This window comes from Malus sylvestris, chromosome 6, assembly GCF_916048215.2.
Source record: "Malus sylvestris chromosome 6, drMalSylv7.2, whole genome shotgun sequence".
In the NCBI taxonomy this organism is placed as follows: Eukaryota; Viridiplantae; Streptophyta; class Magnoliopsida; order Rosales; family Rosaceae; genus Malus; species Malus sylvestris.
The window spans coordinates 27,334,969-27,354,148 of NC_062265.1; the positions used below are offsets into that span (position 1 = coordinate 27,334,969).

The 19,180-nt window shown below is 42.4% G+C and overlaps 1 protein-coding gene and 1 long non-coding RNA gene across 5 annotated transcripts; both read left to right on the forward strand.

Annotated features, from left to right (window-relative positions):
* The first annotated feature begins 946 nt into the window (after positions 1 to 946).
* LOC126625866 (F-box/LRR-repeat protein At5g63520-like) lies at positions 947 to 17,718 on the forward strand. 3 transcript variants are annotated; one of them, XM_050294977.1, is made up of 11 exons: positions 948 to 1,309; positions 1,407 to 1,467; positions 13,719 to 13,765; positions 13,881 to 13,973; positions 14,072 to 14,215; positions 14,412 to 14,513; positions 14,630 to 14,669; positions 14,850 to 15,005; positions 15,700 to 15,881; positions 16,082 to 16,200; positions 17,019 to 17,718. In XM_050294977.1, exons 1-11 carry the CDS (start codon positions 1,070 to 1,072, stop codon positions 17,452 to 17,454), a joined length of 1,620 nt encoding a protein of 539 aa, XP_050150934.1. In that variant the 5' UTR covers positions 948 to 1,069; the 3' UTR covers positions 17,455 to 17,718. The 3 variants fall into 3 exon arrangements, with proteins under 3 accessions (XP_050150936.1, XP_050150934.1, XP_050150935.1); XM_050294979.1 differs by lacking the exon at positions 16,082 to 16,200 and having other exon boundaries at positions 947 to 1,309; positions 17,019 to 17,161; XM_050294978.1 differs by lacking the exon at positions 13,719 to 13,765 and having other exon boundaries at positions 1,407 to 1,433.
* LOC126625871 (uncharacterized) lies at positions 5,307 to 6,551 on the forward strand. Of its 2 annotated transcripts, XR_007624491.1 has the most exons (3): positions 5,307 to 5,791; positions 5,875 to 5,972; positions 6,056 to 6,089. It is a non-coding gene; the product is annotated as an uncharacterized LOC126625871 (long non-coding RNA). The 2 variants fall into 2 exon arrangements; XR_007624490.1 differs by lacking the exon at positions 6,056 to 6,089 and adding an exon at positions 6,148 to 6,551 and having other exon boundaries at positions 5,307 to 5,972.
* Positions 17,719 to 19,180: the final 1,462 nt, after the last annotated feature.

The following is a 19,180-nucleotide window of genomic DNA, read 5'->3' on the forward strand; positions in this document are numbered from 1 at the left end:
CACTGAGAAGTTCTGCTCGCGTGAGTCCCAGAAACAAAATCATGAGGGCGTGATCGGGGCTCAAAATGAACAATATTGTGTTATGACGGACAATAATGTGATGGAGCCCGGATCGGTATGTGACACTAAGTGTTTTGATTATGTACTAGGTCTAGGGCAAGCATTTCACTATGGCTTCTGTATTCAAATAAGAAGTGCTTCTTGTGTTGATAATTAGTAGTGTTATGTTTATGATGTTCGTTACAAATTTAAGAAAAAGTGGTACAATTACTTGATGTGTATTTTTTGCTTAATTTTATGGCTAACAGTTTGTAACACATAGGCTTTTATAATTCGTCTTGTGTAAATTAGCTTTGAAATATCCGACAATTTCTGTAGGAAAAAATTATCAGCTTTATTTGGCTTGTGATATTAGTTATATATAGGGAGGGATGTGTTATTCATACATCCTATTTTATTTTTCACACACCTTTTTAATTTTCGGCCGTCGGATCGGATGAATTGAAGAAGATCAACAGACATAAATTGTCAAGAGATATATAAGAAGTAAAATAAGGTATGTGAATAACACATTCCTGTATATAAAGTTGATTTTGACCAACCCGTCTGAGAGTCAGATTCTCTCTCTTACATTAATGTAAAAGAATATGAATTCTTTTCGGATCCTCTTTTGTGAGAATTTTGAAGATTTTTAAATTATGTCTGTTTATCATATATCGTGCGTCATAAATTATTTTAAATACTTTTATTTAAAATTAAGCATGAATTTTATCTGACGAAAACTGACTGCACGGTATACGATGAACATACACGATTTGAGAATCTTCGAATCCTTAGGAAGAAGATCGTCAATCAATGTAAAATATCAACGGTGTTAAAATAATAAAATAAATAAAGTGAGAAAATTGCCGCTATGTTCGATTTTTCCAACCAAACAAAGGATGTGTTCGATTTTTCCAACCAAACAAAATGGAAGAAAACATGCAGACACCAAAGCTTCAGACTTTTACAATTACTTGAGACTTGAGACTCTGAAAGTCGGCATCTTTACGAAACAAGCAGCTGTCCGATGGACGGGGCATCGTCGTCGGCGGCGGCGATAAAAACCGACACAAAACGGCCCCAAACGGCGGCGGCAGGGTTGTTTTCGCCGATAAACGACGACCTTCTCCACAACATCCTCTCGCACCTACCCGCCTTATCCTTCGCATCAGCGGCGTGCGTTAGCAAATCCTGGAACCAAATCTGCAGCCGAATCCTCACTCGCCCGAAGCTCGCCTCCGCCCTCTCTCTCCACCCCTCGCCTAAGGTTTGGTTTAGAGTCTAGACCCCTGTTTGGTCTCCGAGAAAATAACAAGCTCAAATTTTGTCGCACATTTTCTCAATTTTTGTGTTGCAATTGATAGGTTGCAGTGAAGGAGGTTATCGAGAAGGTTCTAGCTGAGCCCATACGGCCTCATTTTGTTGTAGCTTGTTGATGCACAAAATCAGCGAAGACTTTGGTACAACAGAAAGTGTCAGGTTTTGTGACCTTCGCTTGGTTGCTTGGTTGCTTCAGTCACTAGTGAGGATAAGTACGTAAATGAATAGAGACAGAGAAGCAAACACAGGATGTACGTGGTTCACCCAGATTGGCTACGTCCACGGAGTAGAGGAGTTCTTATTAGTAGTGAAGGGCTTACACAAGTACAAAGGATCAAGCTCTCAATTTAGTGAGTTCTTGTGAATGATTTAACACAAAATGGCATTAGGCAATATTGTGGGGGAATGACCCCTATTTATAGAAAAACTTGTAGCTTTGTCACATTGACATGTGTCATGTTATGATTGGTTCTTGATGTCGACACGTGCTGCGCTCTGATTGGCTTCTAATCTTGACACGTGTCGAGTAGTGATTGGCCTCCTGGTTTGAGGGGAACTCTTCTGGGTCCTTGACAGTATAGCGTTGGCCGGTGCTCGGTAGTTTCGGGATTGGTCAAGTATGATACAAACAGTGCTCCCCTAAGTTCCCGAGTGAGGGAAACTCCTCGGTTGGGGACTTGCAAGATCCAATCCCTTGAGTAATCACGAAACTTCTAAGTACCGAAGTGTGGTCTGATCTTCATCTGCCCTTCTCTAGAAGTACCTTTCCTCCATCCGGGAATGGTGTATTTAGCTGATGTTGACGCACAAGGTAATGTATCAATTTCACTTGAAGCTTCGTTGTAGTTTCGGGCTTAGTCAAGTGTGATACAAACCCTATAGTAGGAGTCCCCCAAGTCGCCGAGCTAGGAGATCTGCCGAAAGAGGTGACAGACAAGGTAAGCAGTCAAACTTCCAAGTAAGCAACCCAGGATCAGAGGTTTGACTTCGGCTTCCGGTGGATTGTTCTCCTTCTCCTTGTCTCTCATTCAACTGCCAGGATAAGGAGAAGCAAATGGATAAGAGATGATATGAGATACTTTTGCTTTTGAAGAAGTAACTTTCCACAGGCTTATTCTTGAACTGTGCTGGAGGGTTTTCTGGTGCCCTTCAGAGTATAAGGCCGATTCAAAAATTTGAGGGTCAAAACAAGTCCATCAAATCTAGAGTACGTTCGACCTTGATGATATGGGATACTTTTGCTGTTGACGGAATAATGAATGTGGTATGGAAAGGTGTCGTGCTGTAGTGATCTGTTTTAGCTCACCGTTGAACCTTCTGCTTCAATCTTTTGCATGGCAGAAGTGGTGTGCAACCTTTGCATTTAAATGGTCCTTCAGAACATTCCTTCATAGTGACTCATCCACGCTTGGCAGCTTCAGTGTAAAGAGCCAATATTTTGATCAACTGTCATGAGGTATTTGCCGGTGGAATTCGTGACCTTGACAGCAGTTGAGGATGAGTACTCGAGAGCAATGCTAAGTAAGCAACCAGGCAAAGGCTCCAGGCAGTCAGTTCCAAATTGGAGGTTTGATTTCAGGTTCCGACTGACTGCTCTCTTTCTCCTTGTCCTGCAGGTGTGGACAAGGACAAAGACAAAGACAGGGAGAAAGCATGATATGGGATACTCTTGCTTTCGATCCTGATGATATGAGATACTCTTGTTCTTGGTGTGGCTTATTTGCTGAGGTATTATCGGGGGGAAATAAAGCTGAGTATTTCGAGAGGTTATGTTGAGGGTGCCTTTTCGAATGCGAGAAAGGGTTGAGCATTTTTGCAGGTTTGCCTGTCCGTTGAGGAGGGAGGTCAATGTATATAGGGATTTCCCAATAACAAGTAGTAATGCTATTCCTTTACCCTTCTTGGTCACAGCAATGTAGTGGAAGCTGCCAGCTTCACGTGTTTTAATTTTGTCAGAGCACTTTGAAAAAGTGGTATGTGGTATCTGGAAAGCTGATGTTACGTGTGAAGATTACAGACAAGCTTTATCTAAGGAAATCTGGCTCTCGAAGTTCTGAGAGTTGTGCCTCTTCGGTTTTCGAACAAGCAATCCCGTCGAGGATCTGACTCTCGAGATTCGGAAAGCGGTGCTACTCCGGTTTTTTAGAAAGTAATTATGTTGGGAGTCTTTTCTCGAATGTGAGTAAAGGTTGGACGTTCTTGCCAACCTGTCTTGCCGCAAAACCCGGAGGTCGACACACATAGGGACTTTCCAGTTGTCAAGCAGTGGTGCTGTTCCTTTACCCTTATGGGTAATAGTAGGGTAGCTGGAACTTCGAAATTCTCGTGCCTAAACTTTGTCAGAGATCTTTGACAAAGTTATATGTGGTACCCGAGGAGTTGATGGTGCATATGGAGAGCGGTGATTGAACAGTAAGATTCACGTGCTTTCTACTTCACCAGAAATCTTCGACAGATTGCCCGTAATTTCCGCAAAGCTGAGTGTGCATGTGACAGGTGCTGACGAGGCTGAAAAAGCAGGTGCTTCTTCGATTTCTGAGATCGGCCCTCGTGGTCTCTGAGCAGCCCAGCTTTTGAGAAAGCAAACGCCTCTTCGATTTCTGAGATCGGCCCTCGTGGTCTCTGAGCAGCCCAGCTTTTGAGAAAGCAAACGCCTCTTCGATTTCTGAGATCGGCCCTCGTGGTCTCTGAGCAGCCCAGCTTTTGAGAAAGCAAACGCCTCTTCGATTTCTGAAGCTCCGTCGAGTGCAGATTTTTATAGAGGCTGGCATTAAGTTCCACAGCACACTTGAATCTCTACCAGTAGAAGCTCATTTCTTGCACTTCTAAGATCTTGATTTGTCTGACCTCTTCCTTCTTCAACACATTTGAAAATGTCTGGACCCTCCGACCGTCGTTTTGACTTGAACCTTGGAGAAGAGACAGCCACGCCTTCTCCAGACAACATATGGCGCCCATCCTTCATATCCACTACTGGTCCTCTTACCGTTGGGGATTCTGTGATGAAGAATGATATGACCGCTGCAGTGGTGGCCAGGAACCTTCTCACTCCCAAAGATAATAGACTACTTTCCAAACGGTCTGATGAGTTGGCTGTTAAGGACTCTCTGGCTCTTAGTGTTCAGTGTGCAGGTTCTGTGTCTAATATGGCCCAACGCCTATTTGCTAGAACCCGCCAAGTTGAATCATTGGCTGCTGAAGTGATGAGTCTCAAACAGGAGATTAGAGGGCTCAAGCATGAGAATAAGCAGTTGCACCGGCTCGCCCATGACTATGCTACAAACATGAAGAGGAAGCTTGACCAGATGAAGGAATCTGATGGTAAGGTTTTACTTGATCATCAGCGGTTTGTGGGTTTGTTCCAAAGGCATTTATTGCCTTCGTCCTCTAGGGTTGTACCTGGTAATGAAGCTTCAAATGATGAACCTCCAATGCCTCATCCTTCCTGGGTTTTGTCAAGTACTGAGGCTCCGGATAACCACCATCCGGTGCTTTCTCTTTCTGGGGCTCTACTGACTGCTGAGACTTCCCCTAAGCAACCTTTGTGAAGGCTCCCTTTTGTTTGTTTATTTTGACTCATGTATATGTACATATTTGTGGCTTATCGAAAATATTAATAAATAAGCTTTGCTTCATTTCAACATATTGTGTTAAATACACCAAAGCCTTCTTCATAAAGTTCTTTGAATTTTTGCTTTTGTTGAAACCTGTATTGTTGAAGCTTTGTGAGTGAAGCATGTAGTTTGAGGTAGTGTTCCCTTAATTTCCCGAGTGAGGAAAACTTCTCGGTTGGAGACTTGAAAAATCCAAGTCACTGAGTGGTTGTGAGACTGCCGAGTATCAAGGTGCAGTAGCATATGGTGGGAGTCCCCCAAGTCTTCAGGCGAAGAGAGTTGCCGAATGAGGTGTCTCGCGTGTTACTAATTTGTCAAAGTAACGAATTCTTGTTTCGATGTCACACATTCCTATATGCTTTATCTAAAAATATTTCCAACTTTTGTGTGTTTGATGCTGCATGCTATTGACTAGACAAGATCAAGTGCAATTAGTAGCTTTTCTCTCCTTTTCATCTTTTCTTTGGTGGAATTGCTTTTCGTTTCCACTAATCAGCCTGAGTGGATGCAAGATAACACCTTTCTCTATAGCTCAGATTGCAAAGTCGTCTTCATGAAAGTTTTTCCTTATCTTGTGAACTACAACATATCCAAATTTGAGATCCATCGGAGTAGTACAACTTCAGAAATTCAAGTATGATGAGTAACTGTTCATCAATGTTCTGTTAATCCGTCAGACTTGTTGTGAGCTTCGAAACTCCATTTTCTCTTGTTCAGATCAACATACTTTCTTCATAGAAGTTGTTCCCTAACTTGTGAACTACAACATATCCAAATTTGAGGTCCCTCGGAGCAGTATAACTCCAGAAATCCAGGTATGATGAGTGACTGTTTATCATTTGTCTGTCAACCCGTCAGATTTGTTGTGAGCTTTGAAACTCTATTTTCTCTTGCTCAGATCAGCATGCTTTCTTCATTGAAGTTGTTCCTCAGCTTGTGAACTACAACATATCCAAATTTGAGATCCCTCGGAGCAGTATGACTCCAGAAATCCAGGTATGATGAATGACTGGTTATTATTTTTCTGTCAACCCGTCAGATTTGTTGTGAGCTTCGAAACTCCATTTTCTCTTGTTCAGATCGGTATGCTTTCTTCATTGAAGTTGTTCCTCATCGACTCTGTCATAACATATCAAAAATTCAGGATGAACTAACGGTTAAATATTTCCAGATCTTCGAAACATCACAACAGCTTCGAAATCTGCAAGAAGCCGACTATCATGTTTGGAGCTTCAACACTTTAATTTCCGTCGCTCAAACAGAAATGGTTCCTTCTTGAAAGTTGTTCATATGCTCAAGAACTATAGGGTGTCCAAAATTCAGCTCCATTGGAGAAGAGCAGAGGTTGCAGAAATTTGATAGATGAAAGGAGGCGGAAGAGGGAGAGAGAGAAAAAGTCTCTTGGGTTGGATTTCTATTTTGGGGCAGATTCCAATTTTTGTAGCACCTTCATTATTGATGAATTGCTTGTACGTTTGTCCATTATGAAACTTGGGACTTTGGCTTGTTGTTGGATCTATTATAATATGTTTGGGAACATATATAAGTGAATAAATAAGAAGGAAAATTTTGGGCCCTTGTGGGTGTAAAACAAAAAATGTTTATGTTTACCCAAGTGTTTTTGTACAAGTTCAAGGGCATCTTGGGTTTTGTGAACAAAATTTGTTTATTTGGAGCAAGGTTTTGTGTTGAAGCTTTCTAGGTGAAGCTTTGTAGATGAAGCTTTGTAGATGAAGCTTTCTAGGTGAAGCTTTGATGGTGAAGCTTTGTAGATGAAGCTTTCTAGGTGAAGCTTTTTTAAGTGAAGCTTTTCGGGTGAAGTTTTTTTTTTTGGGTGAAGCTTTTTAGGTGAAGCTTTTTGGATGAAGCTTTTTTTTTTTTTTTTTTTTTTTTGGCGCTTGACACGGTCTTCATTTGCTTGTTTTGTAGTGACTGTGGAAGACGGATTGCTTTCTGATTGAGAAGGGTTCTGGCATCGCTTGCTATGAATGTAAAAGAGTGAGGGCTGAGTTGGCTAAATTACCTCTGTATTGAATTCATTGCCAAATGGCCTTCATTACATAGGATGCCGAACGGCTATAGCTCAACACTTGTACATCGTGAGTCTATTTGTAGTAGTACTTCAAGTGATCAGCGTTCCATGGATGGCCAAGGGTCTTGCCATCAGAGCTTCTAAGTGTGTAAGAGCCAGGGCGACTGATGCCAATGACTTCATACGGTCCATCCCAGTTTGGACTAAGTGTGCCTTCACTCGGGACTCTGTCGCAGAGTAATCTTTTCTTTAAGACCCAGTCTCCTATTTTGAAAGAACGAGGCTTGACCCTAGAGTCATAATAGTTGGAGATGCGCTGCTTGTAGGCGACATTCCTCAAGTGAGCTTGGTTTCTGTGTTCCTCGACTAAATCCAAGTTGAGGGTGAGTTGTTTGTCATTTTCACTTTGAATGTAGTTCTGGACTCGGAATGTTGCTTGCTCGAGCTCAACAGGGACAACCGCCTCTGTGCCAAAGGCAAGTGAGAATGGAGTTTCTCCTGTTGAAGTCCGATATGAAGTGCGATATGACCAAAGAACTTGGGGTACAAATTCTGGCCAACAGCCTTTAGCTTTGTCCAAGCTGGTTTTCAAAGTGCGCTTGATTATTTTGTTGATGGCCTCAACTTGTCCATTAGACTGGGGATGAGCTGGAGAGGCAAAGCATAAGTTGATGTTGAACTTAGAGCAGAACAACCTGAACTTCTTGTTGTCGAACTGTCGCCCATTGTCAGTGACTATCGCATTGGGAATGCCGAATCTACAAAGGATGTTCTTCCACACGAAGTCTTCTATCTTTGCCTCAGTAATGGTTGCCAAGGGTTCTACTTCGGCCCACTTTGTGAAGTAGTCCACTGCAACGACTGCGTAACAGACTTTGCCCTTCCCTGCCGGCATTGGGCCGATCAAATCAAGTCCCCACTGGGCGAAGGGCCAAGGGTTGATCATAGGAGTAAGAGGCTCTGGAGGGGAATGAGGAATAGTCGCATATCGTTGACATTTGTCACATGAGCGGGATACTTTGATGGCATCCTGGTGGAGTGTTGGCCAGTAATATCCTTGGCGAAAAGTCTTGTGTGCTAGGGACCGAGATCCAGCATGATCTCCACAGACTCCCTCATGTATTTCCCGAAGGACGATTTCCGCCTCGGCAGGCGTAAGACACCTTAAGTATGGCAGGCTAAAACCTCGCTTATAGAGTTGATCATTGAGGATCAGGTAGCGGGTAGACTTGTATCGAATTTGCTTAGCCTGGACTTTATCATTTGGGAGGGTGCCATGAGCAAGGAAATTATAGATCGGGGTGATCCAACTATCCCCCTGTTGTAAGTTGCATACTTCTGCGGCCATGGTGCTTGGTGTTGCCAACAGTTCGACATGAATTTTTCTTCCAATCTTGTCTTCCACAGCTGAGGCGAGGCGAGCCAGGGCGTCTGCATGACTGTTTGCCGCTCGAGGAACTTGGGTGATCTGGTAGTGGAAGTGCTTGAGCAAAAGTTGTGTTTGCGCAAGATATGCTGCCATGGAGCTGTCCTTAGCATCAAAGTTGTTGGTAACCTGGTTGACCACTAATTGGGAGTCACTGAAAATATCAATTTGTTTAACCCCGAGGTGTTTGGCCAAACGTAATCCTGCTAGAAGGGCTTCATACTCGGCCTCATTGTTTGATGCCTTGAATTTGAAACGAAGAGCATACTCCATTGCTACTTTGTCGGGCGTAGTCAAGACTAGTCCCGCTCCACAGCCCTGTTGGTTGGATGAGCCATCAACATACAGACTCCATGCTGGGGTTGTTGGTTCTATCTTCTGAGCTTCCGGGGGTAATGAAGCCACTGCTTCAGGTGTAGAAGCAATGTCAACCGGATATGTGAAGTCGGCAATGAAGTCTGCCACTGCTTGGCCCTTCTCAGCTGGCTTTGGTTGGTAGGAGATGTCAAACTCACCCAACGCTATTGCCCATTTGATCATTCGCCCTGAAGTGTCAGGACTTTGGAGTATCTGTCGAAGAGGATAATTGGTAAGCACGATGATAGAGTGCGCTTGAAAGTAAGGACGGAGTTTTCGAGCAGACATGACCAATGCTAGAGCTAATTTCTCAATGTTGGAGTATCGTGTCTCCGCATCTTGTAGGGCCTTGCTAGCGTAGTAGACGGGCCGTTCGACACCACTGTCCATTCGAATAAGAACAGAACTGACTGCTGAAGCCGAAACCGATAGATAGATGATGAAAGTGTCACCAACTTCTGGTTTGGAGAGCAGAGGGGCTTTACTCATGTACTCTTTGAGGTTCCTGAATGCCTTGGCACATTCCTCCGTCCATGTAATGTACTTCTTATTTCCCTTGAGTGCTTTGAAGAAAGGAGCACATCTGTCTGTGGCCTTAGAGATGAACCTGGTTAAGGCTGCCACCTTGCCAGTAAGGCTCTGGATGTCCTTTGAAGTTACCGGTTCCTTCATGTCGAGGATTGCTTTGATCTTCTCGGGATTAGCTTTAATGCCTCGTTGGCTAATCATGAAACCTAAGAATTTGCCAGAGCCTACGCCGAAGGCACATTTGTTGGGGTTTAACCTCATTCGATACCTCTTCAAAATAGTGAAAGTTTCAAATAGGTTGGTGATGTGTTGGTCAGCATGTTTGCTCTTGACTAACATATCATCAACGTAAACTTCCATGCTCTTCCCAATCTGCTCGGCGAACATTGAGTTGACTAGTCTCTGATAAGTCGCTCCTGCATTCTTTAGGCCGAAAGGCATGACTTTATAGCAGTATAGTCCTCTGTCGGTAGTGAAGGTTGTGTGTTCTTGATCCGAAGGGTTCATGAGGATTTGGTTGTATCCTGAGTAAGCATCCATGAAGCTCAGGAGTTCACACTCGGCCGTAGAGTCTATAAGCCTGTCAATAAGAGGAAGAGGGAAACTATCTTTCGGACACCCTTTGTTTAGGTCGGTGTAGTCAACACACATCCTCCACAAGACCTTTTGAAGCGAAAGACTTTCTTTGGTCGGATTTTTCCTAACAAGGACCACATTTGCTACCCATGTCGGGTAATTGACTTCGCGGACAAAGCCTATGCCTTTGAGTTTTTCAACTTCTGCTTTCATTGCCTCGTATCGTTCAGCGTCATAAGATCTTCGCTTCTGTCTCACCGGCTTGATCTTGGGGTCAATACTCAAACGATGACAGATGACATTGGGAGAGATGCCTGTCATGTCCTCGTATGACCAGGCGAAGACTTCAGTGTTCTCTTTCAAAAAAGATATTAATGCTAACCGAAGGGGTGGTGACAATGTGGTGCCAATATTCACCATGCGGTCTGGATGATCTCTTGAGATAGGTACCTTCTCCAACTCTTCAGCAGGTTGGGCTTGCTGGGTGAAAGAGTCATCTCGAGGATCATCGGGTTGATTGTTGCTATCAGGAAGATCCAAGCTCGCTTCATCTAGGCTGGTCTTTGTGACTTGGTCATGTACAGACAGGGTTTCCTTGGGTCCGGGCAAGTGTTGTTGCTTAACTGAAGTGTTGTAACATGATCGTGCACTAAGCTGATCTCCTCTGATGTAGCTGTTGCCATGAGGGGTTGGAAATTTCATCAACAGCATATGCGTGGATACCATAGCCTTGAGATCATTGATGCCTGTGCGCCCAAAGATGACATTGTATGCCGTTGGGCAGTCAACCACTAGGAAGTTAGTGGTAATGGTAGCCGTGTAAGGGCCTGTACCAATAGTAAAGGGTAAATGTATGCTCCCTAAGGGTTGCACGATATCACCGGAGAAGCTTATCAGAGGAGAAATCGAGCGATCGAGCAAGTGTTCAGCTACACTGAGTGCCCTGAAAGCTTCGGCAAACATGATATTGACCGAAGCCCCTGTGTCTACGAGGATTCGTCGAACATCAAAGTTGGCTATGTGAGCCTCCACGATCAATGGGTCGTTATGAGGGTAGATGATGCCTCTTTCTTCCTCAGGGTAGAAACATATCGGATCCCAGTTAGGCTTTTGATACTTCCCTCCCCTGATGTCTTCCACGTGAAACACTTGGTGACCAGGCCTCAGAATTCGTTCACTGTTTTTCATGGCCCTATTGGAAGATTCAGATATGGGTGTGTCGCCGCTTATGGAATATATGACATTCACCTGGCGTTGGTTACGGTTATCCCTTTGAGGGTGAAGGAGGAATTGATCAATTTTTCCTTCTCGTGCCAAAGCTTCAATACGATCACGGAGGATGATACATTTCTCGCTATCATGGCCGTTATGCTCATGGTAACAACAAAACATGCCCGCGTTATTCGGGGGCGTGTAATCTGGGTGCCTCGGCTTTGGCTTTGGTATCAGGTGAGCTATGCTGGGGTAAATGGCCGCGCATGTGGCATTCAAGGGCGTGTATGTCTCATACCTTGGGGTAGGGGGTATCTTGACGCGGGTTTGACCCACTGCATTGACTGCCTGGGGGCGAGCGTTATTGTGGCGATACCCTTGGTTATCGGGATAGTGTCCCTTACTCTTTTTACTGAAAGGAGAGTGGTGAGGATGGAAATCCTTCCTCTTGCCTTGAAATTGATATGTCTGTTGATTCGGTGAAGCATTATGCAAGGCATGGGGAGGTGCCACTGCTGTTTGGAAAGTCGAGGTCTTCTCATTTATGTGAGTCTGGCTTCCACCTCCCACTTGTTGATAAAGGATGGTTGTAGGGGGTTTCTCCTGATATGTCTTTACCTCGGCGGAGGCATGGTTATAAGCCTGCGCCATCACCTCAGAGTAAGTCTTCCAAGTATTGGCATTGATCATGTATTTAAAGAAACAATCACGTAGGCCTGCCGTGAAGGCTTTGAGGGCAGTCTTGTCGTCTGCCTCGGCACACCGGGAGTATTCATGGCTGAAGCGGCCAGCATACATACGTAATGACTCGTCTGGCTTCTGGCGGATAGTGTACAAGTCATCTGCAGAGTGCAAGCGATCGGTTTGGAAAATGTGTTGGGAAACAAATAGTTTCCTCAATTCCTCAAATGAGTCTATCGTCTCAGGTGTAAGACGACAATACCAATTTAGAGCTCCACTAGAGAGGGTGGAGGGGAAGAGAAGACATCGCTCTTCGTCGGTGTGCATCCAGTATGCCATGGTGGACTCAAAGAGGTTAAGGTGCTCAATCGGGTCCTCTTTTCCAGTATAAAGTTGCAAGCCAAGCTTTTGCTTTGTCTTTGCTTGAAGGGGGGTGTTGAGGATCCTCCTTGTAAGAGGGCCAGGCCTGGGTTGGTTCCAGTCAGGTATTTCAGCCTGACGTTCAGCCTTCAACTTGTTTACTTCCTCAAGAAGTTGTAGGACAAGGGGGTCCTGAGCGGAGTTATGTGTCACTGGAGCTTTCTTTCGTAAATCTCCATCTCCTATTGGAATTAGGAAGGTTTGATCAAGGGCATGTGATTTTTCCCTGGACTCGCTGTACTGGCTTCCAGGGTATGTCTGTCGGAACACCTCTGAGTCCCCTGTACCCTCATGTCTCTCTAGGACTTGTTGCCCCTTCCCCAAATTGGTGGCCGGCTTGGGCCGTGGCAGGGGACCGAGTCTCTCAGAAATCCTTGGGTCATTAATCTTTGAGCTTATATGGATGGAATTCTCTCGACGCTGCTTCAGGAAATCCCGACAATCGCGAAAGACGGCTTTCGATCCTTCTGCCCCTTCAGCAAAGAGGTGTCTCCCTCCACTTCTCATGGTTCGGGTCGAAGCAACTGGGTTAAGAGAAGCCTCATGTTGATTATCAAGTCGAGGGGTAATCTGTTCCCTATCAGGGATATCTATGTCGAATGCATGTGACCCTCCATGTTGGAGGGCACCCAGTTGATGGTTGACTTCCACGGGGGCAACAAGCTCGCGTGTCTGAGCTTGCCTAGCTTCGTGGAGTGTCTCGAAGAGCTTCTCATATTGCTCCTGGAGGACCTCATTCCTCATTGCTATCTTGTTGTTCTGAGCTTCCAACTCATCGACTTTAGCTTGAAGAAGAACTCGTTTTCCTTCCTTCTTTCGTTGTTTCGCACTATGTGCAAGGGGGGTGTCATTCTGTGTGCTGTGGCTTCCTTCGCTTCCCATGTTGGAGAGGGATGCCTGGTCAAAAGAAAGTGTACGAATGATAGAAACCAGCTTGACACAGCTGAAGAGAGTAGGAATAAGTGTCGTTTCCCACAGACGGCGCCAAATGTTGATGCACAAAATCAGCGAAGACTTTGGTACAACAGAAAGTGTCAGGTTTTGTGACCTTCGCTTGGTTGCTTGGTTGCTTCAGTCACTAGTGAGGATAAGTACGTAAATGAATAGAGACAGAGAAGCAAACACAGGATGTACGTGGTTCACCCAGATTGGCTACGTCCACGGAGTAGAGGAGTTCTTATTAGTAGTGAAGGGCTTACACAAGTACAAAGGATCAAGCTCTCAATTTAGTGAGTTCTTGTGAATGATTTAACACAAAATGGCATTAGGCAATATTGTGGGGGAATGACCCCTATTTATAGAAAAACTTGTAGCTTTGTCACATTGACATGTGTCATGTTATGATTGGTTCTTGATGTCGACACGTGCTGCGCTCTGATTGGCTTCTAATCTTGACACGTGTCGAGTAGTGATTGGCCTCCTGGTTTGAGGGGAACTCTTCTGGGTCCTTGACAGTATAGCGTTGGCCGGTGCTCGGTAGTTTCGGGATTGGTCAAGTATGGTACAAACATAGCTAATATTGGAAGTGGGTTTGGATTGTATGACATTTCCAAGCTTGTATGTGTTCCTGCTCTTATAAACCCCTTAATCCTAATTAGTATATGATTGGATACATTTGAATTAAGAGAAGCAAATTATGGATTTTTATTTTGTTCTATGTTTGAAATTGCAGATATCGAAAAAATTGGGGTCCAGTATTCCATTCATCATTTCTACTTCAAGTGGAATATTTGGAAGAGATGCTCTTACCCATGAATTCAAAGAGGTTTCGTGGTTGCGTTTTTCGGGTTTGCCGGGTTTTTGTTCGTTAGTTTGCAGCAAGATTAAGTCTTTACTGATTTCAGATGAAATGTGATTGTTTAGGTTAAGTGGGGAGAGGTTTGTGGTGATGGACGTGATGAAGATTGCTCTATACCAGCAAAGGATGCGAACTACGGCATCCTTTTGACTGTTGGCTTTGTGCCAGGATTGAAAGTTGATGCCATCCCGCTGTTACGAACAATAAAGGTGCCAAATTTTACAGTATAACTACAAATCTGATTTCTTTAAGAATTCCACAGCGGTGAATTTCAAATGAGGGAAACTTAGGGCACAGTGTTTGGTTTTTATTGTCGTTTTTGGGAATTTGTAGAATCTTTCAAGCTCTTTCTGCAGTTTGAATAATGGATTTTCTTGACACATAAATAGTTTCTAATGATATCAGGATCCTCGAGAAGTCTTGCTTGATAAATTCATCATGGATATTAAGGATTACACAGCCTCTGTTTCAGATTGCACGTCCCCGGTTGGAATTATGATGTTTGGAGTGAGTGGCTGTCCTCATACTTTATTGCCTCTTTATTTCACTCCTTCTTTCTTTCTTTCAATCAGATGTAGCTTCCCTTTGCCGCATTGCTAACATGTAAATGATTAATGGTACAGGATGGGCTCCGTGACATGAAACCGATTGTTGATGCATTGGGTGAGTAGTGAGTCCTGAGGACATAATAAATAAAAACAAGAATCATTTATTTACCGCTCGAAACATTAGGGAGATAAGCTGCTGCTTTCAGATTATGTGTTGTGATAAACTTTTATGTTGCATGCTCATGCTGGGACTCAATTTTTGTTGATTATATCTCAATGTCTCAATTTGTTGCAGATTATGCTATGCCTACGGAAACTGTCATTGTGGGTGATGAGAGATGTCGCTTTTTATATAGAAGTGAGAACGAGTCTAGAAATGTCTGTGGGAATGCAAAATACTTTACCGATGCTGTTGGTCTTATATTTGCCAAGGATAAAGACAAACCACATGGTAAGTATTTGGTTTATTCATTTATACAGCATCGTTTTTCCCTTGTTTCCAGCATAGGTTTCTGTTCAAATAGCTACTTGCATGCCTTCAGAAGTGTCAGATACAAAGTAAAGAAAGAAATAAAAGGCACATATCACTTCTCAATAGGGCCTTCCAATATCAGAGCCACTTCAGATGCAGTCTACTTTGCAATCTCCCTAGAAGATTTGAAACACATCAAGATGTATTCATTTGTGAACTAGTCCTTTTCGTGTTTAATGTTTTTTTCCTAGGTAAACATGTTTAATGCTTTCATGCTTTCTAAAATTTCTTTCGGTTTCAAACTTTCAATTACAGTATATCTCCAAATTTTGGAACCATGTTTTATCAAAATTGAATAACTTTTAAGGGTTCTCATATTTGAGAGATGCATGCTGATCTTTAATTTTCACAAGTGAAGATTTTTCATCGCTCTTTCATGCATAGCTTTTTCCAAATTTTTTCTTATTTTATGAGTGCACTTTCAGATATATCGTATGCCTCATTAGGCACTCGTAAGGATACACATTTGCTTCTGTTTTTTCCTTGTAACTTATTTGCTTCCTTCTTACTCTAACAACATATCTATGGTGGCTTTCTTGTTCTGTAAAGTTATCATGTCAAACTACCCAATGTGTTTTGTTAGGCACTTATTCGGTTTTGTATAAATGAAAAGGTATTGGAGACATTCAATTCCAAATTGCATTATCAAATGGAGTGTCCACAGTCGGTTCCCGGCACAAGGCTGTTTCTGTCAAAGTGAATAACTGTGAGCGTTCTACTTGGCTTACTGCTAGAAAAGAGGGACACCCAGAAATTCTGGACGGTCAACAAATTCTCGATGATATCAACAATGAGGTAAAACTTACAGTTAAATTTTCCATGTGGTGCATTTCAAAAGTCTGCTGAAAGTGCCAGTTGACTTGAAGCGTTGTTTTACGTTAGTCTAGTGAATTAGATATATTACAAGTGAGTTATGTTTAAGAAATCTGATTATTTTGGAACTATCATGCTTCTTACAAGTGCTTGTGTTTGTTTTTCAAATGAATATTTGACAGTTAGCAAATCACGTAGATTCTTCGGATCTGTACATTGGGGTTACGAAACATAGAAAAATCTCTATTGGGTCAGAGAAGCCAAGGTGGATCACGTCCTTGGAATACCATGGAGTTGTAGGGTAATACTCAGGACTACTTTTTTAATTGGCTAGTATTGTCTAATTGTTGCTGCATATGTTCCTGTAATGAAGAAATATGAAATTCTTTAAAACAAGAACATCCTTCTCTGCGTCCTACACTTCGATTTGTGGTTCGTCTGCTCATCCCTGTCAAACTCCTCGCTCCATCTGCCACTTCACTGTTGTTACTGTTTGTTTTCCACTTATCAAATTGTGGTTAGTACAGGATCATAGCTGGAAAACCAATTTAAGAATGTAAAGTAAAAGACCTTAATTTGGAGGCGGTACTACGATCTTATTCTTCATATATTATATATCCCATGTGCATCTGCCTTTGCTGAGAACTTGCTGAGACCAATCTGTGTTCTCGTGTGGTCTCGGGTCACTGGCAATAACATGTATAATGCCACAACTATTTTCAGTAATGACCATCGTTTAATGGGCTTCAGAATTGTTCTTATATATATGTACACACACACACACATGCTTTTTTCTTATTATGCTCCATCTGAACCATTCAGAAATGGAGCCTCTACGTCTAACCTAAACGTAGAAATACTATTGTGGGCAATGACTATAAATTCCTGGTGGTGGTAAAGTGATTGATTTCTAGGAAACTAGTAATAGATCTCAATGGATGAAATGAACTAATTGATCGGAAATATACTTCTTTATATCCTTTTATAACCTTTTTTCATCTTGGGATGAAAATGTATTTCCTGCACATTTCCGCATGGATAGTTGATTGAAGTATGTTTGATGATTTGATAAATCATTTATGATTTTGATTTAACTATTAACATGATGCTATTCTGCAGAGGAGATGATCAGTACCTTTATGTCAGTGGCGTTGGCATAAAAACTGGTGATTACTTCAACTTCTATCGTTCAGACCCCGAAACTGCATTAGCGTCATGTAACAACATCTCTTCAAGCCTGAAAAAATTGAAGGTCAATGAAACTAAAAAACATCGAAGTCACATGAGCGAAGTATTTGGGGGTTTTCTGTTCGCTTGTTGTGGCCGTGGTGAGCCATTCTTTGGACGCGCCAATGTTGATGGCTCTCCTTTTGTGGAGAACTTCTCCAGGGTTCCGTTGGCAGGAATATTTTGCGGGGGAGAAATTGCACGTGGCTCTTTGAGGTTGACCGGGGAAGCTCAGAAAGATAGTGATGCTCGTTGCACTCTGCATGTCTACTGCACCATTTATCTTGTGCTGTCATATACTCCAGCACCAGCACCATTGGAGCATTAGATGTTGCCTGCTGCTCTTCCCTTGAATCTCTTTTGTTTTAGTACAGTAACTGTTTATACATTTCGGTTTTACAGTCGGTGATCGATGATCGGCCTGTATGGCCGTAATTTAATTGCAGTTGGGTGGTTTCTTTTCTGCATAGCACGCTTTCATGCGATATGCAAAAGGATTTATAAACGGTTGATGATCCTGGCATTTATATTCTGTGCGAGATTATTTTTCAAGAAAATACAGAAAAGTATGAATGGGAAGGTGCGTTGATCATGTTTGGTGTATTTCTGATATAAAACAAGATTTCTCTCAGTTATGATTATATATACGTATATGTTGTACTATGTATGAGTGTATGTGTGTTTGTATACTAATTAGAAACAAGGAAAGCTGCAAAAACAGAATCGGTTATAAACTTTTAATCAAAAATATTTCTCAAATGACACTAAACATCCAATAAACCCGACACTAAACATACAATAGAAGGGCATCAACTTGTGTGTGTACGACAACAACAAAAAACAATAAAGCCTTATCCCACTAAGTAGGGTGAGTTGTATGAATCTTAGAACGTCACTGCGCTTAGTTTTGCACCAAGTCTTCCATTAGCTCTAAATACTCCATATTTTTTCTTAAAGTCTCTTTCCAAGTCTTTGTACGCCTTTCATGTACTCCATAGTACAGCTTCTAATTCTACTTTGTTTTGTTTATAACTGGTTCTATTCTATTTGTATATATTTGCTTACTTTAAAAAAAATGCGATAAAGTTAAAATGCAGTTGTGATATTGGCACGGCTCAATCAAATTAAAAGACCCAATCCTTTGGGAGATTTTATTTGATTGAGCCATTCCAACATCCCACATTTTCCAGCAAAACAAGAACACAAAACCCCAAAGGCACGAGTCTTCACTTCCACCTCCATGGATCATATCACTCTCTCAAATACTTCCTTCTTTATTTGGTTTTCGACGTGACCCATATCGATCGCCTTGGTCTCCGCCGTGACACATCCACCGCGAGGTAGTCGATGATGCAGAGCGAAAGAGAGGTGATGGATGTGGAGAAGCCATTGAAGTTGCAAATGTGATGAGGGAAAGAATGGAATTTATAGAGATGGGTTGCAAACAAATAGAAATATAAAACTGTTGAGTGCACCTTTAGATATATATACTTTACGTACATGTAAAATAAAATCGTAAATGGTGGGCCTCCCGAACGAAGAGTCCTGTGTAGTAGCGTCACTTGCACACCCTCAAAGCCGGCTCTGTTTAAAACTCTAATGAACGAATTCAAATTATAGTATTATCAACGAAAAACAGTGAGGTTGAACAGGCAAACCATGAAATTAAACAGCCAACAATATTGTATGAAATTCATTGCCGTCCGAGTTAGATGTGTTCTAGTGAAGGTCTCATTTGTGGTTGGTGCTTTGAAAAGTTCTTAGATTCTCATAACTACGACTTTAAAATGTATACATTAAATAGGTTTATAAATGGAAGATAATTGAACTCTTCACCTAACCAATCATGTTTTTTAGGGGTGCAACTGCAAATTGTAACGCTTGAAGAATTTAGAGGGAATGCTTTCATTTGGTTTATTTAATCTTTTCGGCTATCCTTCTCAATCTGCATGTTGCACCGATGGTTCAAACTGTCTATTTTCTATGTCATCCCTTCAAAATCATTATTACAATAAATTAACTATATCCAATAAATAGGCGAATCATGTTTCTTA